We start from the raw sequence: 25,267 nt of genomic DNA on the forward strand, positions 1-25,267 counted from the left end.
TTAATCAATCAATCAATCAATCAGAGCATTTATATAGCGCACTACTCACCCGGAGGGTCTCAAGGCGCTGGGGGGAGGGGGTCCGCTACTGCTCGAACAGCCAGGTCTTGAGCTGCTTCCTGAAGGCGAGGTGGTCCTGGGTCAGGCGGAGGTGGGTCAGAAGGGAGTTCCAAGTCTTGGCGGCCAGGTAGGAGAAGGACCTTCCTCCTGTGGTGGCTCTTCGGATGCGGGGGACGGCGGCGAGGGCGTGGCTGGTCGATCGAAGCTGGCGTTTGGGAGCGTAGAAGTTGAGGCGGTTGTTGAGGTGTCCTGGTCCTTGGTTGTGTAGGGCTTTGTGTGCGTGGGTGAGGAGCCGGAAGGTGATTCTCTTGTTGACCGGGAGCCAGTGCAGGTCTCTCAGGTGTCCGGAGATGTGGCTGCGGCGGGGGATGTCGAGGATGAGTCGTGCTGAGGTGTTCTGGATCCGCTGGAGTCTCTTCTGGAGTTTGGCGGTGGTTCCGGCGTAGAGGGAGTTGCCGTAGTCCAGACGGCTGGTGACGAGGGCCTGGGTGACCGTCTTCCTGGTCTCGGTGGGGATCCATCGGAAGATCTTACGTAGCATGCGCAGGATGTTGAAGCACGACGAGGAGACGGCGTTGACTTGTCTGGTCATGGAGAGGGAGGAGTCCAGGATGAAGCCCAGGTTGCGTGCGTGGCCTGTTGGTTTGGGTGCGCTGCCCAGGGCGGGGGGCCACCAGGAGTCGTCCCAGGCGGAGGGTGAGGATCCCAGGATGAGGACTTCCGTCTTGTCCGAGTTCAGTTTCAGTCGGCTGTTCGACATCCATTTGGCTACGTCTGTCATCCCTTCGTGCAGGTTGGCTCTGGCGGTGGCGGGGTCGTTAGTGAGGGAGAGGATCAGCTGGGTGTCGTCGGCGTAGGAGATGATGTTCAGGTTGTGCTGGCGTGCGATGGCTGCGAGGGGGCTCATGTAGACGTTGAAGAGTGTTGGGCTGAGCGAGGAGCCTTGAGGAACGCCGCAGATGACTTCGGTGGCCTCCGATCTGAACGGGGTGAGGCGGACTCTCTGTGTCCTTCCGGCGGGGAAGGAGGTGATCCACTCCAGTGTCTTCTCCTGGATTCCGACGTTGCTGAGGCGCTGTACTAGGGTACGGTGGCAGACAGTGTCAAAGGCCGCGGAGAGGTCCAGGAGGATGAGGGCCGCTGTTTCTCCGTTGTCGAGCAGGGCTCGGATGTCATCGGTAGCTGCGATCAGGGCGGTCTCGGTGCTGTGGTTGGCCCGGAAGCCAGACTGCGAGAGGTCAAGGGAACCGTTCGTCTCGAGGAAGGCGGCCAGTTGCTTGTTGACGGTCTTCTCGATGACTTTGGCCGGAAACGGGAGCAGCGAGATGGGGCGGTAGTTCTTGAGGTCGGTTGGGTCTGCTGATGGTTTCTTGAGTAGAGCGCTGAGTTCGGCGTGCTTCCAGCTCTCCGGGAAGGTGGCGATGTCGAAGGAGGTGTTGATGATGTCCCGCAGGTGGGGTGCGATGACAGCGTCGGCCTTGTTGAAGACGTGGTGGGGGCAGGGGTCTGTCGGAGATCCGGAGTGGATGGAGTTCATCGTGCGGATGGTGTCTTCGGTGCTGATCGGGGTCCAGGCGCAGAGGGTGGTGGTGGGGGGCGGTGGTTCGGTCGTGGCGTGCGTCGGTTGAGTGCTGAAGCTGTTGTGTATGTCCGCGATCTTGTTGTGGAAGTAGGAGGCGAGGGAGTTGCAGAGGTCTTGCGAAGGGGTGATGTCGTTGTTTCCGGCGTTGGGGTTGGAGAGCTCTTTCACGATGTTGAAGAGTTCCTTGCTGTTGTGTGCGTTGTTGTCCAGTCGTTCCTTGAATGCGGTTTTCTTGGTGGCGTGGATCAGCTGGTGGTGTTTTTGGGTGGCGAGCTTGAGGGCAGTCATGTTGTCCGGTGTTGGGTCTCTGCGCCAGGTTTTCTCGAGTGCTCTGCAGTTCTTCTTGGAGCTCTTGAGTTCGTCGTTAAACCATGGGGCTTTCTTGCTGCCGGGTCTGCTCGGCGGGGTCTTCAGCGGGGCGAGGTCGTCTGCGCAGTCTCTGATCCATTTCGTGAGGTTGGTGGCTGCTTGGCTGGGGTTTGTTGTGCTGGTGGGAGGGTTCTTGCTCAGGGAAGTAGCGAGCTGGTCTGCAGTGATCTTGTTCCAGCTTCTGCGGGGAGCCTGTTGCTGGTGATGGTGGAGCGTGGTCCTTCTGAAGCTGAAGTGGACGCAGCTGTGGTCCGTCCAGTGGAGTCCCGTGGCGTGGCTGAAGGCGATGTCCTTGCTGGAAGAGAAGATCGGGTCGAGTGTGTGTCCGGCGTAGTGGGTGGGGGTGGTCACCAGTTGCTTGAGTCCGAGGTTGGCGAGGTTGTCCAGCAGGGTGGTGGTGTTGCGGTCGTTGTTGTTCTCCAGGTGGAAGTTGAGGTCCCCGAGGAGGATGTAGTCGGCGGAGGGGAGGGCGTGTGGGCTGATGAAGTCGGCGATGTCCTCGCTGAATTGTGTGCGTGGTCCCGGGGGTCTGTAGATGAGGGTGCCTCTGAGGGTGGTCTTGGGGTTGACGTGGATCTGGAAGTGCAGGTGTTCGGCGGGTGCGAGGGTGTCTTCGGTGTTGGTCGTGATGCGGATGGTGTTCCTGTGGATGATGGCGATGCCTCCTCCAGTCTGGTTGATGCGATCCCTCCGGATGATCTTGTAGCCGTCTGGGATGGTGATGGCGATGTCGGGCGCTGAGGAGGCGTTCATCCAGGTTTCCGTGAGGAAGGCGACGTCTGGGTCTGTGGTGTCGAGCAGGTTCCAGAGCTCGACGGCGTGTCTGTGGACGGAGCGGGTGTTGAGCAGGATGCACTTCAGGTGGGTGCTGCTGGAGTTCGGCTTGGTGGGTGCTGGTGTGGCGTGGGTCCGGTTGCAGGTGAACTTGCAGGAGTGGCAGCTGAAGGGTCCGTGGGTGCGTCTCGGTGTGGCTCGGTAGCAGCCCGGGGTTCGGCCGGTGTTGAGTGCGTTGAGTTCGGTGGCGTCGTAGGTCCGTCGGGTTGGCTTCCGGCGGTGGGGGCCAGGGGTCCTGGCACTGGGCGCGGTCCAGGCGCGGACGGGCGTAGACGGGCTTACCTTTGGCGCACCTTCGGCGCTCAATCGGTGCTCCCGCTGCGCGCGTCCGCTGCGCGGTCGCTCTGGGGGCGTCATAAGAAGGGAGCCGGGAGGGAGGGTCCGCTGGGAGGCGGGGAGCGCGTGGGCCAATCGCAAGCGGGGGGGCGGGGTCGCGGCGCGAAAAAACGGCGGGCTTGGTGGGCGGCCCTGCGGCGGCTGGGGCGCCGGATCGGCGTCTGGCAGGCAGCAGGCAGAGGTAGGCAGGCAGAGCAGGCGGGGAGCGTGGGGGCGACCAGGCCGTGGAGGGCATAATGAGATGATGGTAAGATATTGGAAATGTAGAGTGCTAGAATCCACTTTCATACTAATTCTTCCTTCTTGGTGGAGAAGGGGAAACATGAGGTGTCTCAGTAAGTCAATATAATATGGACTGCTATTTCACCTTCACATGAAATGCATTTTAGTTTAGTGGTTTAGGAACCAGAAAGATTGTGTTCAGGGTACAAGCTTCAATAGTCAAGGCTTGCTCTCAAGGCATTTTTGAGGGTATAATATTAAATTCACCTAGCACATATATAATGCTGGTCATTATTTTTCAAAGGTAGCGTTTTTGTAATTGCCAGGTGGAGGAGCACGGGGTGGAGAGGAGCTGCACTCATGCCCTCAGAGCCGAGTGGGATCATGGCTACTGCTCAGCTTGGATCTATGGGTACCCACGGTCCAGCATTGTTGAGAGGCCGTGCTCACTCTGTCCACCTGTTTCCCTTTGGGCCCTGGCAGTGGATTTTCTTAATGAGCCTGGAGTCTTACAGGCATATCCTATTACCAAGATTTGGTATGGCACAACCTATTTCAAGCAGGCTTTTTTGGTTGAATGGGCGGAGAGGATAGGATTTGGGTTAAGAAAAGACACCAAACAGGTTTTGTACACCTGTATTTGTGCTCTTCAAGTCCTTTCTGAAACCTTCCAGGTTCTCATTCCAAGTTGACAGATCATTCTTGAAATCTCTATTGGAACGGCCAATCCAACATGGCTAGTAAACTTCCTGCGTTTGGTTTCCTCTTCCTGATGAGCAGCATACAAACAGTGGTAGAATATTTATGCTTCGCAATGCTGTCAGTGAGTTTGTTTTCAACTTGCTCACCACCCATTTTGTCTTCTACTATCTCCCTAATGTTGTACTTCATTCAAGCTCCCGTTTGTAAGTTCTTTGATAGTGTTCCAAGTGTTAGTCCATAAAAGTGTACATTTGTGCACAAAAAAATATGTGTGGTAATGATATTGCCTTACATAGTTTTCTTAAGAAGTGGCTACTGCAAAACTTGAAATGAGAATGTTAAGGTTTAGCCTTCAGCCACTGTTTACTGTGCAAGCCTGCTCCCTAAACTTGGGAACGACCTCTCCTTTTCCTCAACACTGGGAAGAGAAGTCTCCCTTTGACCCGTATATTGCCCATGTACCTGCAGAGGCTGCCTCCCTGGCCTAAGACCTCTCCGAAATGACCTCATATCATCCATCACAAACTTCTTCTTGTCGGTGTCAGTTTAAGAAGTGAATGTGAAAGGACGGAGCCATTGAATCCTCTCATCATCAATCCATACACTTCTGTCATGCCTCATTTGTTTTTGTTTGATGTTAAATGCCACCGCTGGCAGATAATGTTATTTTAACTTTGCAATCATATTTGAAGATAAGATAGCCTCTTCTCTGCCTCAATTGTGAGTGCACAGAAGTATCCTCAGTAGATGCTGCATTGTAAATATTGTGGGCTTCCATACCAAACTCACAGTCGGCTCTTCGGCTGGTGAATCTGGGCTCTGAGAAACCTCTCCTGGTGCTTCCTATCATGCAGGATTTTAAGTAGAGAAAGGGTAGTGAGCTGAAGAACATCTGTGTTGGGTGCACCCGCTAAAATCACATTGGGCGTCATTTACTGAGCAGTGGTTGTGTTCTTTTTGCGCTAGGATGCCATGGAGTGGTTTGATGTAGTTGTTGAACAGAGCTAGTAACACTTTGGAACATCAGGTACATAGTAGGTTACAGTAATATCCTTGTAAGCAGACCAGTGAGTAGTCTTATTGGTGATATTGCGTGGTTGGGTTGGGCTAACACATTGTTCATTTTCCCAAGAATGTTTTGTTATATGTGAACAGGAAGTTGCTGGATTTCTGCATTTCTCTGAATCTTGAGGTAGAACATGGTTAACGTGTGGTAGCAAATGAATAGCCTTTTCAGCTGCAAAAGAAGGTTTCTTTTAGGTCTTTTAGGGTGAGTTGTTACTTTTTTGTCCTGGGAGGTGAGTATCATCCTCACTTGTACAGGTGGAAGTAGTGATCCCATCTCCCTGTTTTCTATATGGGTGTTAATCTTTGAATGATTCAAAGAACAGAACTTTCCATTCCATATCTATTCCAACCTCTGTATATATAACAAATAAAAGAATAAATAACTGGCAAATCAAGAACATGTACAGAGGAGCATTCCAGAATATCTTGAAAAGTTGGGCATCTCTGGAGACAGGATAAATTTGAAGCAATGTAACCGGGGCGTTGTCAGTTGATGAGCAGAGATCCTTCCTACTTTGCAGTTCTTCACATTAAAAGATTCTAAATTCCCGAAGACTTATGGGGAGAATGTTTGAAGTTATGTGTATTTGGGCAAACTCCCATCATTGTGGATGAACCCTCATGGCAGGCAAACAGCCTCAAATTTTAGGACCAGTCTGAAGATAGGGCCACCAAGCTGGATATGCCACTCCAGGAATGACATGGGGCTATTAAGGAATAGCTCTTTCAAAGGCATTTACTTTTTCATTAATTTAGGCAGTTCACTGTCACTTTTACAACTGTGTTAAATGATTGTATTGCCTTTCCTTCAGCCATGCAAGAGAGAGCGGCGCAAAGAGCTGAGCGGAGGAAGGAGTTGGAGGAGATCCGGAGAAGGCGTGAAGAGGAAAAACTGGTAAATATCGGAGAGAGGTTATTGTGAATTCAAGATTTTTACTGTATTGAAAATGTATCCTGTATATTTAGCTAATGTGCAGAGTTGTGTGTGTGTTATGCTGAGGGACTTCAGTAGCCTGTGGAGATTTTGTTGTCAGTGAGGTCTAAAATAACTTCTGAAAGGACACCAGTTCCTGGCCACACCTGATATCTAAAGGGTAAGAGTTCAAGTTAGTCATTTGAATGTGTGCCACTCAGTCTCCAATTGATATTATTTTTTATATTATTGTGACAATTTATCAGTGTTGAACAATATGTCATCATACCAACAATGTTTTTAATTTGTCTTCAGTAGGTCTGTGAGTTTGTATGATGGGCATGAAAGGGAATGAATGATTATTACATGTTTCTAATTGTTAAACATTTAATAAATGCTCATTTTGTATTTTTGATAAATAATGTGTTGTCTTTGGTTCTTTCTGACCTTCATTGTCTATTGATTAGTATTTAATTATGGTGTATTGATTGGTTGCCTTAAATCTGTACATTGATTCAAAGGGTAAGAATTCTGCAGCATCCAATTAGTTTGGCTCTAGTTTTTCCAATAAATCTAGCGGTTAGAGATTACACTCCTCATGAACAGTCATACATTTAGCAGAGTAAACAGTATAAGTAAAAGAAACTCCAATACATGAGTTCTAAATCAAAAATAAAACAAAAATAGATTTATTACATAAAGATTTAGTAATGCGGTACAGAGAAGAATGCAGGGAAATGCCATAAGGCTCAATACCGAAATACAGATTCATAAAACTCAATACTATTTAAACAAACGAAGCAAATGCCGAACTTATAAAGAGTACCCGTAACATCCCCATAAGGAAAATCTACGGCAGGAGGGCATAGTCTTGCAAGATAGACCCAGCAGCAGGAAAAAATGAGTGAGGCCAAAACAGGCAGCATGTAATCCTAGGGAAAGAGAGTGAGCTCCTGAATTCTAAGACCCAAGAACTTCTAAACACATATCAGATTTCTATTAATAGGTTCTGCAAATACAACACGGGATGATCATGGTTAGGGTTGCATTGGCAAATCAGAAACAGCAACGTAATATTTTAAAATACGCAATTATTTAACAATAACCATTTCTTATGGTAAGAGAATATCCACCTACTCACACAGAACGGCACCCGGAGATGATAAGCAAAAAATGAAACATTTCTTAAACAATGGCTCATAAAACCAGCACGTCTTCAGCGAAACTTCCTGCAGAAGTCTTTGAATATGATACTTTAGGTACACTAAGAAAGCGTCATTAACGATTCTCATTTCCGAATACAATAGTCCATTTTGAACCCGTAGAGTCATTCACTCTTTGTTCTGGCAAAAGAAGAGGGAAAAAAGTTTCACAGCAGGACACTGATTGGCAGGGAAAAGAGCAAGATAAACAGAACACCTAAAACTGCATCCATATTAAAGAAAATGGCATCTCCTATTAAAATGTAGCATAACTTTTTTAAAGTGTTAATTATACTTCAAAATGACTCAGTAAATTTGTTTCAAGTGCAATATGATTGATTCATCTGCTATGACTCTAAGCATCATTAAAACTCCAACATTTCAATAAAAATTATTTTTACTCGACATTGTACATTTGCATGATTGTGCATTTTAGAAAAATGCAGCTCTACAGCCATGGAGCAGAAGCAGAGGAAGCCCAACTAGGATACCTGGTTTGTCCAAATCACAGATTGTTGACTTAACCCAGCTAATACTGGGGGTCAACCTGGAATGCTAGCAAAATCTGGAGCTTACTGATCAGAAACTCTGCTGGTAATGAAAGGCCTTGAAAGTAACCCAGACCAGTTAACCTTTCAACTCGAGCAAGAGGGAAGCTATTTTATGCCTGAGAAAATCGGTCTGACTACATCAGATTTCTGGCAAACATGAACTTGCATTAAAAATAGATTTGAAGAGGACCAGATTTCAATCAGCAAGATAAAGTAGAAATGCATTACCATCATCCAGTCTTGATAAATCTACACTAAAATTAGTGATAGTAAGCTTGGTAATGTATATTGTTACATTTAGAGGCAAATGAATTACAAAGCACACATAACTAGCCTCTGAAACTAAAGTGAAGGACATCTCTTATTTGGCACAACATAATGAAGATCCATATGTGAACAATGACCAGCTCTGTGCTGGTCATATACGAGTTGCACAGCCGTATAAACATAGTGATCCAAATTATTCACTTTAGCCATAGTAGTTCCATTTTTAAATCCATTTTATTTCCAAGCTTAATCCAAACTTCATTGTCACGCCAGGGATACGAAATTCATTTTAGTTTCTGCGTGTGACTATTACATGATTGCCTATCCAGGCTTAAACATGAACATGTGCTGAATCTCGAGTCCTCTGAATTGTACAAACATCGCACCCAATGCATTTCGCTTTTCGCTTCGTCAGGGGTATCTGCGGTAAAAAATATTCACATGTTTCCATCGTTTTTTAAAAAAATTACATTTTCAACATTACAACATTGCCATTTACTTCCCCAACCCTTTCTGTGTATATAGTACACCTTTTCACATACTGTCTCTTCCCCCCCATGTACTGTGCTTGTTTTGTGACCCCTTGTTGCCATGATACAACCCCCTATAAATCCTGTGTCCTCAAAAGTAATTCATTCCGTGCCTCAAACGTAAACTGAAAAAAAGTGCTTTTTAGATTCCCGCTAACTTTAACTTTCTCCCTCTTATACTCCCCCACCATTCTCTTAAACCGTCTACACCCGTTCATACCTGATGTCAGCCTTCTGCAAATCTCTACCCGAGTTAACCTCCATTTCTCTTCCCGACTTAACCTCCATTTCACCCGTCCATCTAGCAACTGCTCATTTTTAAAGTCATGCGCCCCACCCACCTGTGGCTCCTTAGTGCATTATACTCGTATCCGTCTTACCCCTCCCCTAGAGCTCCCTTCACCCAATGGTGTCGCTCCCTTAAAAAAACATCAACCCCTCATTTATGGCGTCACCCGTGCTTATTCCCTTCATCTTTCTTAGTAAATGACTGTGAAATGTTAGCATTTTGACGTGATGTTACAATGTCCCATTAGAATGTCCACACGTGATTGTTATTGAATCTTGCCATTAACTCAGTAAGTGATCCTCGGCGTGACTTTACAGTGATCCTTTCTTTGTCAATTTATCCGCGGGGTGCTGCCAGGTAGGAACGGCTTTAAACACGATACATCAAACATTAGTCTGAAGCACTCCCATCTTTTAACTTTTGTCTGATTCTGTAACCTTTCACTAGATGAAAGGTTACAGAATCAGACAAAAGTTAAAAGATGGGAGTGCTTCAGAGCAACATAATGAAGGCCAGGACTGGGCAGAAAATGAAGAAAGCTTAAACTCCAGGACACTTTACAATGCTTTGGAAAGTAGTCCAGGGTGTACTAGTCCACCACTCTTACACCGTTGCCTATTTTGGAGTACATTGGTAGTGTCTCGTAAGAAGCCTTCGGGTTCTTCCACCAGCCATTTTCACTAAGCGCCCTCAAAGCCATATTCTTTTTTCCCACCATAAGCATTGTGGCAGGAAGCCGCTGTCGCAGGAAGGCCAGTGGGCAACAAAGTCCTTTTTTACTACCACTGAAGAAGCTGCAGGATTCCTAGAAGGTCAAGGATGAATCCTCGTAGCTGAACAGCCTAGACATTAAAAAGTTAAACATGATTTTTGCAAAAATATTACCCAAAAGTGAAGGAGAGCTGGTTTATTCTAAGCACATGCACGTTGCTTGTTGAACAATGCTTGTTAAAGGTAAATAGCCTTGTACTGTGCACATGTATGCTACACATTAGACTTTGCATGTACATTTGCGGCCATATTGTCAACATAAAGTGTTCATAAAGAGATTTAGAAAATGGGCCCAGATAGCACTACTAAAATTGATAACAACTATTTTGTAGTTTTTTTTTTTAATAAAGCATGTATCTCAATTTGTATTGATAACAGGACCCTCAATCTAAAGATGTAGTGCAGAATAATATTGATTTTTGATGTGGACAGAGATCCATATTTGACTTACCATAAATTCAATCTTTGGTAAAGCAAAAAAAAGTCAATATGTAGGCATGTCTTCTTTTAGCCAGTTAGTTTAAGTGCTTTAAATGGACTAATTCTTTTTCTAGGCTCAGCTAAAGGCAGACGAAGAGGAGCGTCGGAGGCAGGAGGAAGCCGCAAAGGAGGCGGAGCTTGAGAGGAGGCGGGAGGAGAGAAGGCTACAGAAACAGGTATGTACTCAGCCACCACACCGCCTTGTCCTAGATTTCACTGCTATTTTAATGAACTGTGACATTATAGGACATGCAGGTCATGTTTCATATTATCCTAGTAACTGCAGCTAGGGGCTGTGATCTCTCCTGCTGTAAGTAGTGGAAGCTAAAGATACTTGGCCCTTCCCTCAAGTGACACAGGCCTCTGCGACTTTTAAAGGTCACAAGATGTCTGCCATATACTCTTCTGTGCGTGGTACAAGGCTGGAAGCCATTGTTAGCGTACATGAGAATAGTTGACAGAAATGATCCTGCAAAACCAACAACTAAATATCTCGTAAGTGGTCAATTTCTGAAAGTGAGCTAGTAATACTATGATACGTGAAGTAAACACAGATAACTAGGGGAAAAGTGCACAGAGGCAGCAAATCCATGTGGCATTTAATATCCCACTATCCGCTCAGAAGCAAGACGCGACTGTGGAGTCCACATAGGCAAAGATATAAGCGGCCCTATTAAAAACGCTAATGACCGTAAATGAAACGTTTTTAATTTGTGTATCGTGTTCTGCTAGCTCCATATTGCTGCTTTGCTTCTGACATGTAGAATCAGATTCAAATTTAAACATCAATTTGGGCTGTAGAGTTTAACTTAGATGTGCATATATTTTGCTTATGAGTGCAAATTTAGTTTTGCCATTTACAAAATGTGAATTTCAACATGCCTTTCAATTTACCAACAAGTATTTTTAGATCCTTTGTGGTGTTATATTTTGTGGGGAGAAATCTGCTCCTGGGATGAGGAGGTGAATGTTCCACAACGTAAATCTAGTGAACACCCTCAAACACGAATTTCTAAGTATTCACAAACTTGAATATGGTAATGGTTGAATAGTTAAACCTATCCTTTCTTTTTCTGTTTCTGTTTTATTTTAAGAGACTGTCAAATGTAATACTATCAACCTACCAGAGACTGAATATTGTTTCTTTGATTCTCTGCCTTGAAAAAGCCCTAGGCGTCCCAGATTGCATTATTGGATGTGATTGGGAAATTGTTTGCCACAAGTATTCTTCTTCACCTTCAAGACTGTGCATTTGGTAACTACTTTGTTCCTATGGAGCAGGCTGGTTTTCGTAAGAAGTGTGGAACTTTAGAAAATATCATGGCTCTTCAGACATTGATTGAAAAGTATCCTAAGGATAAGTGCATGGCTCTATATTCTGCCTTTATTAATTTATCCACAGCATTCAATAGCATTGACCGTGGGACGTTGTGGAGGAAATTGGTTGCACTGGGGATCCCCACACACTTGCTTAGGATGATTGTTGCTCTGATGGGAGGAAACAAGGGTCTGTCCAGCAAAGTAGAGACACATAATGGTTTGAAGCAGGGGTGCTTACTTGCGCCCCTCCTTTTCTCCCTTTCCATCCATGACTTTCGTCGCAGAGTTGGGCAGCGTAAAGGGGATCACTCCACCAAGCTAGGATCAGTGATTGTTGGTTGTTTACTCTATGCTGATGATGTTGTTCTGTTGGATTTAACCCTGATAAGACTACATAGGCGTCTTTCTGAGCTGAGAAACTATGCTAATGAATACGTTTTAAAAATAAACATCTCTAAGAGCAAATTTATGGATTTTAGGTCCCGGGGTTGCAGAATTAGGAGGGTTGTGCACTGGTTCCTGGAGAATGATAAGTTGAAGTTGTGGAGTTCTATCCATATTTAGGTATAATTTTTTCTAGTAATTGCTTAAATAAGGATCATATCAGTCAGTGTAGAAGTAAGGCGGTATCTCAAGCTTCAGCCATTTGCAGACTATATAAGTGTTGCGAGCAAAGGCATTTTGCCCATGTTTTGACGGTTTATAAGATAAAAATTCTGCCTTCATTGAGCAATGGAAAAGCAGTATTGGTCCTTTTTCTATAAGGTTAAAGAGCTTATTAGGCACCAAGTATGTCATTTGAATTGTTCAGCTGTACCTTCGGCTTGAATTTGGGATCCTCTCTACAATGTGTTTGCCATGGCTGCTGTTCTAAGTTGGGGGAATAACATACTGAAAAGTGACTCTATCCGAGCTGCATTAAAAAGTGAAATTTTTTATTGCTAGATGGGTAGAAGGGCCGTCGTTTCAGATTATATGAAAGCTTTGGATGTGTTTGAAATTGGTCAGAGTGAAGTGGCACCCCTCCCAAAGCTTATCTTAAAAAATATGATTAAAAAATCAATCTATGAAGTGAGTCGTAAAAGGGGCATTGTACTGTGTGCCCAGTATGCCTGGAATGAAATAGAAGTGGAGAGTAGCATTTGTAAAAAAACATAACTGTATGTTCTGTGGAACCTTTCCCATTGTGTGCGTAAAACTATTTTGTTATTGAGGTTCAATTTGTTTCTGTTACAAATTATCACTGGATCCTGGGAAGGATTGCCTCGGGAGGAGAGGCTTTGTGATCTTTGTGGGAATTATGTTCAAGATTTAAATCATTTGATATTCGTTTGTCCCCTCCTACATTAATTCCGACGTCAATTGCTAAGACCACTGTTCTTATTGTACAACATAACTTCGGTAGCGGAAGCTTGGAAATGTCGCTTTACACCACCATCAGAAATAGTTTGTTCAAAATTGTTACATTTTTTAAACAATTTTTAAATATTTTTTAGATATGTTTGTACGTTGTAATTCTATATAAACTGTAATTAGCTTTGCATTTGTGGAATAGGGCATTTTAGGCCTTAAATAGTTTGCACAGTATAAATGGAATCACAGTATTAGTATTGCTTTGTAAAGCTGAATGTATTGAACAAACAGAAGTACTGTATAAGTGTTGCACTGTATAACATTTTGCATCACTTATTTGCTGCATTCATTAAGCTTGTCTAGTTTCCTGCACTTTTCTAGTATTGGATTGCAATGCTTAATTGATTCAAGTGCACAATTGCACTTTACAATTTTCTGTCCATGGGTCTTTTTTTATCTTCTACTTCATGGCTTCGTCTTCTATTCTATAATTCTGCTTACTTTATACCGTATGAATTTCCTTTTTAAAATCTTTTTTGTATTTTATGTGGACCTCTTCGAGTTCCAAATGATAATAAAATATTTGACTTTTGAGATATTTCTGATATTCACCTTGTTTTTTTAAAATGGTGCAGAGATTACTTTGATGATTACAATATTTCTGATATAAGATTTATACAGAAATAGTACATAATAGGTAACCTTTTATAGTAAAATACCAACAACTGTGTGTATCTACTGTTTCTATGGGCCAGGGTGGGAATCTGTATCTATATACATTAACCCCTTGGCCGCAGCGGTAATTCTGCTGCGGCACTGGGAGCGAGGGGGGTCCGCGCGGTGCCGCCATGCTCGTGATGGAACCACTCCGTCACGAGCCACGGGCGCGCTGTGCTTGTGACGTAGTATTTCCGTCATGGGTCCTCCCGCTCAATAGAAAGCAGGCACGAAATTCCTGCAGCGTGGGCGGGGCGGCCGCGCCGTGACGGAACCACTCCGTCACCAGCACAGCACGTCCGTGGCTCGTGACGGAGTGGTTCCGTCACGAGCACGGAAGAGGTTAATCCTCCCACGGGTGAGCGTTACTGTCACAGGAATGTCTGGCTCCTTATGAGGTTAACGTGTTTTGGTGAGGAATGTGAGACACCTGCCCATTCTCCTCACCAAAAGGAAACACTATGATTTCTACTTGAATATCTATGCCTATAAATTTGTGTCTAGAGATCTCATGTTACATTGAAATGGGGACTTTGGGGGTGTTTTGGATGCACTGTTATTTACTGCACAAACAGCTGCTAAAATGGACTTCTTCTGTGCTGGTAAGAAGGGCAGAGAAAAGAATCTGAAGCTCCTATATATATATATATATATATGTGTCATCTCCATAATATGATTCTTCACTTGTTCAAGTAAAGCCACTGCTGACTGCATTGTTGGTGTGTCTGTATCCTAGAAAGAGTTGGAGAAGCAGAAGAGGTTGGAGAAGGATCAGCTGCACCTCTCAAGGGCCAACGCTCATCAGGAGCGATTCCTGCTGAAGAGACGAGGACTGGAGCCTTGGATACGGCTGGTGGAGCTATCGAAGCAGCATATGATGGTAATGGATCAGCTGAAACTGCACGTGTTATACCATATTCATATGCAGCAAATCTCCCTCTCCCTATACTCTGCATCACTCTTCCCCCTTTTTCTTCGTAGCCCGTTCTTCCCTCTTACGGTCCCCACTCCCATTTTTCCATCTTTTTCAATCTCCTGTTCCTCACATCTCCTACCTCTTTGTCTTTTTCCTCTCTTTCACTTTCTAGAGGGCTTGATTCACAAAGCATTGCTATGAAGCGAATTAAAAGAGGTCTCAAGCATATTCAATTCATGCCTGCTGTCTTTCACCATATTCACAAACAATGGCAGCTCATTAAATCTATCATGAAGATTTCTCAGTGTCTCCATATTTGCTCTTGTTTATCTTCAAGAAGCTCTAGTATCTCCAGATTTGCTGTAGTGTATTTTGCAGAGATTTGAGCGCCTCCAGATTTGCTCAACTATATCTGAATGGACTCCAACATCTACTGATTTTTCCCAATGACTTTTGAGATGTCTGACACAGGGACCGTCCTTGAAGCCGGAATCACGATGTGCCTTCACAGCGTCGGCAATAGAACGAATGCGTCTTTAGCACACATTCGTTCAGCACACAAGTTGTTACAACAAATTGCTTAAGGGAGGCGCATTGGTGGAATTGTGTTTGATTTAAAGTCCAACACCTTCCCTACTGTTGCGCAGACTGGAGTTGGAATAGTAAATTAAACTATTCCAAAATCCAGCGCCCCCATAAGGAAAAGTCATTATAACAACTTGCGTGCTGAACGAATGCGTGCTAAAGACGCGTATGTTCTAATAACGGCGTTCGGAAGGCATGTGTGCTAAAGGAATGCAGAATACCGTCATACATTCGTCTGGAACATCTAGATTGCTGGGAATCGTAGATAATATTGGCATCTCCTTATTTGCTCAAAATGAAATCTTTGTGAATCAGACCGAAAATATTGAATGGTTTAATCGTATGCTGGCTTGCATTGCACTATGACAATATTGGTTTAAGCCTTGCACCCCCACTAGAGTGTCTTCAATACAGTGATCAACCACTTTGCCTAGGTAGATTATTTCAGTTAGGGATAAGAGATAATTAATTAATTATTGAGCAAAGATAACTAAAAAAATAGGGAAGCTTGGAGGGAGAGAGGGACATCACCCGAGAGGACGGAATGACAGGCGATGTAGTGGAGGGGTTGTACTCCTAGTGTCTTCGGAAAAGACTACAGGGCCTCATTGCTTGGGTGAATGAAAGATTGAAGGACCTTAGAAGAAAGTGTGAAACCTCAAACTTCTAGGATGGACCTGTGTGTATAAGCAAAGGAATAGATTGCATAGATACACAAGAGATACAGCACATTCTGCACAGCGAATGCCGTAGGATCGTTCACCAAAGGTGTCTTTTTTGCCTTGTTTTGTCTTGCTCAGCGCGCTGAGGAGCATCATCATAGGGTCGTACAAAGGAAGTCCCTGCAGGCCTGGACACAGTGTGTGCGGCGGATCCAATGTGAGAAGCAGATCAAAGCTGAAGAGCTTCACCGTCGCCTGATACTGCGGAGGAGCTTCAGGAGCTGGGTGCAGGTAAATCATGGCATGGTGGGGATGAAGTGTTGGGGAGCTCTATTGTCTCTCGTTACTGCAGGAGAGTTTCAGGAACTGTTTACCAGTTAGTCAAGGGAGTTCTAGACCGGGGAGCTCCAATGTCACTTGATCCTGCAGAGGAGCTTAAAGAACTGGGTGCAGGTAAATCATGTGGGGCAGGAATGCAGTGAGCTCTAAAGTCTGTTTTACTCCAGGAAGGGTTCATGAACTGGTTACAGGTGAATCACACAGTGCAGGAACTTACTCCTGTGATCTCTCTTGTCCCCTACTACTGCAGGGGAGTTTCAGAACCTGGTTACAGGAAAACCAAGAGAGGGCAGGACCCGGGAGCTCTGCTGTCACATGTCACTGCAATAACCACAGCCTCACATCCACTGGTGCATTAGCCTCAATATACACACTTGATTTTAAAGTTGTTAGGGGTGAATGAAGTATTTCCCCAAATAAATAAAATGTGGAAAATGAAAAGGTAAGGTTATCATATTGTATTGTGCAGATGTTGGACCTGAGCACCAGTGTTTAGGTAACTGAGTGAAGGGAACTCTTTCAGGGTTTCAGGGAGATTTTTGGGAATCTCCCCCAATAAATGTGTTGTAATGGTTAATTCCTCTCTTCTTTCTTCACATCAATGCTCTCTCTTCTGTTCAGCCTGCTTGGCTGGAGAATGATGTATGATGTCATGGAATGTTGGTGTGTGGACTGGTGGAGAGCGTCAGTTGGTGGATGAGAGGCTGAGCAGAGGGAGACTGGTGGGGCTATGCAGCTATACTTCTATCTTATTTCCATCTTACCTTCATCTTCCTACAACTACAATTGAAACTTAAAAAAAGAACTACTTGGAACTTACCACCTGGTCTACAACTTGGATTATTTATTTAGAACAAAATGGTTTTAAACATGGTGTAAAATGTTACAATTGCTAAACATATTGATGAATACAGATTTCAGGTTTTCTGAATATAAAGCTCTCTGGCACTACTTTTATCTGATCTCTCCCTCGTTACAAATTATTTGTCTACATAACCCCAGACAGGTGGTGTATTATTGATCATTTTATTTTGCTAGTTCATAATTCATCTATGTGTCTCCTTTCAGTCACTTAAGAGAACTTCCTTGCAGTAGAATGACATTGTAATGGGTTTGGGTGTTAGTGTTTTAGGATTACTGTGAGATTATCAGCTGTACAGTCCTTCCCAGGAGTACTTATTTACCGCTCTCCGGGGGGATGTGGGCTATTCCCCTAATCTCTTCTGGAAGTGGCTGCCTCACTTGTAGGTACTATTCCAAATACTACTCTTTTGGGGGACTTTAATCTTCATGTTGATAACCTGACATGGCTGACGCAGCAGGAGTAAATAGAGACCTTTTAGCAGTCCAGCTTCTGCAAAGGGTCTCCTGCCCTACCCATAACCGGGGCCACATATTAGATACAATTTTTACTTATGATAAGGATCTATCGGTGGGTGACCACATACTGCTGCCTTGGACCGGTCACCACCTGCTGCCCTTCTATGTCAATCCATTGCACCCTCCCTCAGTGGTTATACCTACCACCAAGAGAGTTAGACCATGGGCCAACCTTGTAGAAGACACTTGGACCACAGCCCTAGTAAGTTTAGAGCCGGAACTTAACCCTGACCTCACTGTCGCGGCAAATAGTTTCTCCACATGGGTCAAGTCATCGCTAGACACGGTTATCCCACTCAAAGCGTGCAATAAAACAAGGGAGAAGTCCTCGCCCTGGTACTCCCCCACACTCTGAACATATAAACAGGAGTGTAAAAGATTGTAGAGGTGGAGGAAAGATAACACTGCTACCAGCAAACATAAGTATAGAGAAGCTATAACACGCTATCAAGGCAAAATAAAATAAAGCTCAGGCAGCACACTATGAGGAATGTATTAACTTTGCAGCCAATACCCTCAGAGAAATGTTACGCATTGCAAAAGACCTGCTAGAATTCTCTAGATGAGATACCCTGTAGCTTTAGCTGAGCATTGTGAGGAATTAGCCCACTTTTTCTCTGAAAAAATAAAAAAAATCTACTCGGATTTTCCCCAGATCACCTGGCTCCAGTGATATTTCTACAAGTGACACACCCTGCGCCAACACCAAGCATATACTGGGCTCACTCACTCCCCTCACTCTAATCAGGCTCTCAGAAATTCTTCACCAGATAAAATATGGATCCCCCTAGACACAGCACCACTCCACGTATTACTAAAAGCTGGAATGGTGATTCTTCCTCACATGCTTGAAATAATGAACCAATCCTTGGTTAGTGGACTTGTTCCGGCACCCTGGAAGCTTGCCATGGTTGAAGGCTTTATTAAAAAAAACTCATTTGGATCAAGATGATTTGGGGAACTATTGCCCAATATCCCTGCTTCCAACGATTATTAAAGCTTTAGAAAAGCACGTTCATTTAATCGTCTCTGAATTTCTGTAAGCTAACGGTCTCTTGCACGCCACACAAACAGGTTTCCAGCCACTAAACGGCATGGAAACTACACTGCTGGCTGTGGTGGAGGAATCCAAATGGATCCTCGATCAAGGGGTGCAGTGGCTATCATCCTCCTAGATCTAAGTTCAGATTTTGACACGGTGAACCGTGACATTCTAGGGAGAGACTCAGGAGGAGAGGTATCTCAGGGGAGGCCCTCAAATGGATTCAGTCATACTTCGAGAATAGGACCTTCCAGGCTTTCTCAGGTGAAGCTACTTCCAAAACCTTGGGACTTAGATGTGGAGTTCCCCAGGGATCCTCCCTGAGCCCCACTTTATTCAATGTGTCAATGCAGCCTTTGGCGGACATCATCTTGCCTTTTGGGATAAAAATCATTACCTATGCAGATAACACGCAACTAGTAATCTCCCTTAATGGTCCCCCTAATCACTCCGTTGACTTGGGAACCTGTCCGGAAGAAGTGGCATCATGGATGGAACACTCCTGCCTTAAGTTAAATGGGGGAAATACCAAATTAATGTTACTAGGCAACACCTCCGGCCTGGACCTTAAACAGATCTGGCCAAAATGCCTGGGACCACCCCCTTCCCCAAAAGCCAAGATAAAAAACCTTGGGGTCTGGCTTGATAGCTCCCTTAAATTTGAAGATCAGGTGATAAGAGTAACAGGAGCCTGCTTTGGTCCGATGAGACTGCTGCGCAAGATTCTTCCCCTCCTGCCAATAAGTGCCAGGAGGACCCTGATCCAGGCCCTGGTCCTTTCACGACTGGGAAGCGCCAGTTGCAACTCCAAGTGGCCCAGAACTGTGCGGCCAGATTACTGCTGGGGCTACCGAAAAATATATCGGCCAAACCAGCCTTGAGAAAGCTACACTGGCTACCAGTCTCCAATAGAGTTACATTCAAGGCCCTGTGTATAGCCCATAGGACTTTCTGGAGTAGTGGCCCAGCTATTAATAGAACTTTGATCTCCCACAGCAGAGACGGGTCACATCTCACTAGGAAGTACTTGCAACTACCATGCCAGATGTCATCACAGTCTTTGTTTCACACTAACTCTTCTTTTCAGAAACAGAACTGAAGAAGTACATTTTATTAATTTAATATATATTTTTTCTTAATAACTCGAAAATTAGGGACTAAACTGGCCTTTCTTGAATTATTTCTGTTTACTTTATATACGTTTGTCGTTGTGATAATGAACCATCTTGTGTTGAAACGCCTTCAACACAATTGACAATTAGACCCATCAACTAAATTCCGATTATATTGGACTGTTGTGATACAATGAACCAAAATGTTTATGTCTCCAATTGGTCTAATGTTGTGATCTCCATTTACCCACTATCTTTATTGTATTTCTGTTTGCACTGTTTGAGCACCTGAGCACTTAGCACGTTTCTTATTTGAATTGTCTGTGTTTTGCATCATCCATAGATATATATAGATGCACAGACCAAGGCTTTTGGGCCATTTCTTATCACACCAGTACCATGCATATTCAAACACACACCACAAGGAACCATTGCTGTTCCAATAAATGAATTTGAGCAAAGCAGATAGAGATATCTGGGACAGTAGGACTGAGACATAGACAGAAATGCACTTCTATATTGTCTGTCTGGATTTGAAAGTGAACCTCACTTCGGTGTATGTTGGTCTGGGAGTCGTTGCTGGTAAATGATGAATAAAACGGACTTGAGTGAGGTTGACACTGCCTGTTTCTGGTAGCACATCTGTTTAGAGGTTCAGTGTCTTTGGTTCGGTGTGTGATCCATGCAGGGAGTCTGCGACATTTCACAGCTGTGTTCGTGCTAATCAGAATCCGGTATGGGCGTTGCCAATAGGGCTGGAGAATTGATTTTCATTTGGGGATCTTCAGACGGACCCGCCTCTAGTTCTTTAATCTTAGACACTTTGTGTCTTTTTAGACAAATTCAGTCAGCATATCCAGTGAATCAAACTTGCGTTGATCCAATGAGCTTGAAGCAACCAACAGATCGTCAACATATTGAACCAGCGAGCATCCTTCCAGGAAGCTGAGGGTGTCCAGATGTTTCTTGAGTGTTGTTACAAAGTTTTATATAGCGCGAACCTGACCCGAATCGGTTTAGAGCGCTTAACATAGCACCAATTGCATTACATTTTTGTTATGCACGGGGAGATTAAGTGATTTGCCCAGAATCACAGGATGTTCAGCGTCATTGCCGAGACTCGAACCCAGTTCCCCAGATTCAAGGTTGACCACCCTATTCGTTAGGCCAACTCCTCTCTCCTCCTATTGAAAGATAAGTTAACTTTGCATACCCTTGGGGAAATATAGACCACATGAGTTTCCCCCCAGAAAATGAGAAAGTAAAAAGATATTGGGTGTCTGGGTGTATGGGAATAGATGGAATACATAACAGGATGGTAGCGGGGTTTGGTATGACAGGAAATCTTGACAGCACACATTTATGGCCTAAATATTTCACTAAAAGATAGATGTTGTTACCAAGCTTTTTGAAGAGTAAAATTGGAGTATTGAAATTGGTGACAGTAGGCACCAAAACCAGAAATAACTGGGTAGAGTTCCACTTCCACGGCGGGCATTACAGATATTCCCGCATGAGGGGAAGCTTTATTTTTGACAGGCTGTGCAATGTAAACACAATCTACATCATTATCATGTTCAATAAAATAAAGCAGGTGGATCACGCACATCAGACATTGATTGAGGTGAAAGTTTCACTGTGAAATCAGTTTCACCTGAATCATTATTTTCACACAGTACTCTCCGAGCAGCTTTCTCGTTTTACAGAGAAATGTTCAAACTGACAACATCACTAGTTCAAAACATAGTACAATTCAAATTGCATAGAAGATCCCTCCCAAGAGGTTGTAAGTGAGGAATAGCTCAAGAGAAAGGTGTGTTGATCCATAATTTGTTCACATGGCACCACCAGGTCACAAAATATCCCTATCACCTATGGAGTCCCCCAGGGTTCCATACATTCTCCTGTCATTTTCAACCGTTACCTATAGCAGCTTGATGCTGTCCTTGCTGAAGTATACAATAAAGCGATGGATGAAATGCTAGAATTAATCTCAGCCACTGGTAATTATACTGGCTGCATCCCACTCTATTGTTATTTTTCACTCCATGCCACCTCAGTTTGGATCCAGCATTATACAAATTAGTCTTGTTCCTACTCCAATGGGAGCTTCCAGGCCAGGCCCTCTCTGAACCGTAAAAACAAGCACCCCTGGCTTTCCCCTTATTAGGGCTCATCAGCCCAATATAATAATAAACGTATAATTCTGGAAAGACTGCTGGTTGGTTTTCTGTATTTTTTGTCCCAAAAACAAACTTTATAAAAAACAACAAACTGGACCTCCACCAACATTTTTTGGTCTTCTTTAAAAACCATTGCTTAGCAATATACTAGTTAGAAGAAAGGCTGTGTAAGATCGCACCCTGGCCAAGAATGGAGCACATTTATTTTGGGTTTCTCTGTGTAACCAAAGACTTGATGTTGCCTTCCTTGTCCTCAGTACAAGAACTACTTATCCATCATGGAAGAGCGAGCCGACCGGATCTTCAAAGCCTCCCTGAAGAAGAAGACGTTTGTGGCCTGGTCTGACGTGGTCAATGAGGAGAAGATAGCCAGCTGGGAAAAGCAAAGGATCGCCACCGAGCACAGTCAGAGGTGACTTGACCTGTTTAACTTGTGTTGTGTCATACTGTGAATGTTGCAAATTGCAATGTTAGTACAAATCAGTTACACGTATAGATTGAATGATTGAATGGGGTTGGGGTGCCCTATAGTGAATGAGCACTTGAGACATAGATGGTGCTCTCCCTTTAGTAACATCAAGGCGACATCTTGAAGGAAATGCAGATAGTACAGTGTTAGCATGAGAGAGGGATGGCCGCTTTGGTTGGTGAGCGGATAATTGGATTAAGAGGGACTGGGCCAGTTGTGTCACCTTCATTTGCCGTGTGTGGCAGACACCAGAAGTGCGCATAACAAGGCTGAGTGGATAAATAAAGTAGTTTGAGATATAGGGCGGAGAGACCTCCCTGTTCGAAAGGAATGGTTAGTGGCTACCATTTTAGACAGTTACTTGCCCCCCATATTAGCTTTACTATACTGGATTGAAGTCTATTGAAAAAGCGTCTAGTGAGGAGAGTGGGATGTTAGTGGAAAGATAGAGGAGTGTTCCAGCAAGCCACATGGGGTAACCCAGTCCACTCTGACCTTTGATCTTCTGGCCTAACAGTAGCTGTGTCTTAGTTTTCCTGTTTAATAGTTTCAATATCAAGGTAATTTATAATTGAGGCTGTCCACCTCCGGGTGTCGTCAAAGGAGCATACAGTCTTGGTAGGAGTAAATGGAAGTATACTTGACTTGGGCCAGTTTATAGATATCCTAGAAAGACCTTCATACCAGACAGATTCCCAGAACAGCAGGGTAAAATGTGTAGGAGGGTCTCTTTCAAAGAGGGTAATGTCATTGGCATAAAGCAAAACAATTAAGCGTGTAGCCGTGAAACTGCGACCTCTCTCTGAATTATGGTGTCTACGTCTAACAGCTATGGGCTCCTTTTAAATTGTGAACAGTGTAGTCCTGTATAGTGCCCCCAGATATATCAGATGGGACCAATGGCAGGCCATTCTGCTGGATGTGTGCTTTGGGATTATCATTTAGCAGTTTAATCCAGCATGCAAAATTGTCTCTAAATCCAATCTGTTCTCAGATCTGGAATAAGTATTTCCATTCTAATGACTCAAATGCATTGGTGGCCTCTAGAAATGTGTCTGCTGCATTAATCTTCAGGTCTAGTTGATGTAGCAAGGCAAAGATAGTACGAGGATAGTGGGACATGGATTGTCCAGGGATAAAACATGATTGGTCCTGCATGTCCACAACAAGGAGCTGCAGAAGAATTCTATTAGCAAGATGTTCGGCCAGTATTTAATTATTTGCGTTGGTCCTAGATAGTGGGTGACAGGAGTTGCACCTATTGGGGTACTTTATTGTGTTTCAGTATTGTAACAACCACTGAGTGATGGTCGGCGGGTGCCAGCCCTTTTGTACTCTTTGTGTATAGCCATGTGGTAGGACTCTAGAACCTAGACATATTCTTTGTGGAACTGGGCCGGTAGACCATTGGTCCAGGGAATCTCGTGTGACGTTTGGCACATCTAGAAATTGGTTGTGGCCATCCCTGAGCCATGCAAGTTCCATAGTGTCCAGAAATAAGCGGATGTCAACTGAGACAGCAGATGTTGTGGATTGATAGAATTCTGATAGAAACTAATAGATTCCTGTAGGATTTCACTGGCCTCATATATGACAAAGTTGTCGCTTCTGATGAGCTCCAAAGGAGGAGGTTTGCAAGCGTACGCCAATGCCTGTCCTCTTCACCGTACATTCTTGCCTTGGTCTCCCTGCCAAGATACTTTCCTTACCTTTCTGGCTCCACTTGGTGTTCCTCACGCTTAACGTGTATTGCAACCAGCTTTCTGCTCTCCCATGAAGCACTGTATTTCTGCTGAAGCATGTAAAGTTCGGTTACCTTTTCATATTGTTAATTCGGCCATAAAAGGTGCCCATAATAGCACAAAGAATAACAAATTATTTTCAAATGCAGGTTCCCCGAATTAGTACTTTGAATGCCTCTCAAATCACTGCACCACTATTTACTGAATGTTCATCAAGAGCAAAATTAACTATTATAGCTGTGCAGATCTCATCCTTGAATATTGAATCTTACGTATTGTGAAGTGACAAATATATGCATTTTGGTGTGAACCTGGAATGCATACATTCAGCAAACTAGAGGCGTGGTCAGATAATGTCTTAGCTTTGCCTTTTATGTGGGCAGTCTAGCCTCCAACATCTTTAGAGACAAGTCGGTAATCAATCCTGGGCCATGAACTGTGTGCATTAGTATTACATGTGCCTTCTAGTCACTAGGATGTATGACACAGCAGAGATCAACAATGCCATATTTAGTCATGATTCTTTTACAGCTTTGAGGCTGCCATGGGCTGACGGCGGCATGTTGTGCATGACCTATCTAATTGTGGATCAGTAACTACATGGACATCACTCCCTCTCCAGATAAGCGCTTATGGTCATCTGGTGGAAGAAATCTGATTACCAATGTATAGCCAATCAGTGCACACCATAATGATATTTCTGCCTATTATGGTGCCCTGAAATACGATATACCCTCCCTCTGTGTCCAGTATGACTGTTTTTAGTCTCAGGGGGACACCCTTTCGAACCACAATCACAATTCCACACACATGAGAAAAATGAGGCCTCATAACTGTGTCTAGCAGTCTGAACATAAACCTGTACATGCTGTGACCAGTGAGTTATCTCTTGTATCATGCCAGCGATAATGCGAGTTCTGTTCAGGTATGCGTAGTTTATGCATGTCTCGCGCATACCACATTAGCATTTGAACAGTCTACATGGTAGGGTGACTAGAGCAAATATTGTAAAGCAGCCATTGGGTGAGTTTTAGAGATATTCCAGACATTAAAATTGTGTAACAGCATGGCGGCTGTTATACAGTCGAGCAAAGATAAGTTGTGTTATTGGTGTTTCGGTGGCTGCAAACTCTATAAACACTCACCTGCCCCGCGATGAAGAAAAAACGTTAGAGAAGATAAAAGAACCCAATCCCGTTCAACATGCTTTCCAAAAATGGATCCCCGTAGATAAGAACTGGGGGTTGCTTCACTGTAACATACCTATCTAA

The 25,267-nt window shown here is 44.3% G+C and overlaps 1 protein-coding gene across 1 annotated transcript in view; it reads left to right on the forward strand.

Moving 5' to 3' along the window:
* Positions 1 to 25,267, forward strand: part of CCDC191 (coiled-coil domain containing 191) — a 123,043-nt gene that overhangs the window by 81,343 nt on the left and 16,433 nt on the right. The window contains exons 12-16 of the mRNA XM_078655904.1: positions 5,986 to 6,068; positions 10,251 to 10,352; positions 14,303 to 14,446; positions 15,868 to 16,020; positions 22,043 to 22,197. Coding sequence (XP_078512030.1) covers positions 5,986 to 6,068; positions 10,251 to 10,352; positions 14,303 to 14,446; positions 15,868 to 16,020; positions 22,043 to 22,197 — 637 coding nt within the window. The remainder of the gene's footprint in view (positions 1 to 5,985; positions 6,069 to 10,250; positions 10,353 to 14,302; positions 14,447 to 15,867; positions 16,021 to 22,042; positions 22,198 to 25,267) is intronic.

The sequence above is a fragment of the Lissotriton helveticus genome, chromosome 8, assembly GCF_964261635.1.
Source record: "Lissotriton helveticus chromosome 8, aLisHel1.1, whole genome shotgun sequence".
In the NCBI taxonomy this organism is placed as follows: domain Eukaryota; kingdom Metazoa; phylum Chordata; class Amphibia; order Caudata; family Salamandridae; genus Lissotriton; species Lissotriton helveticus.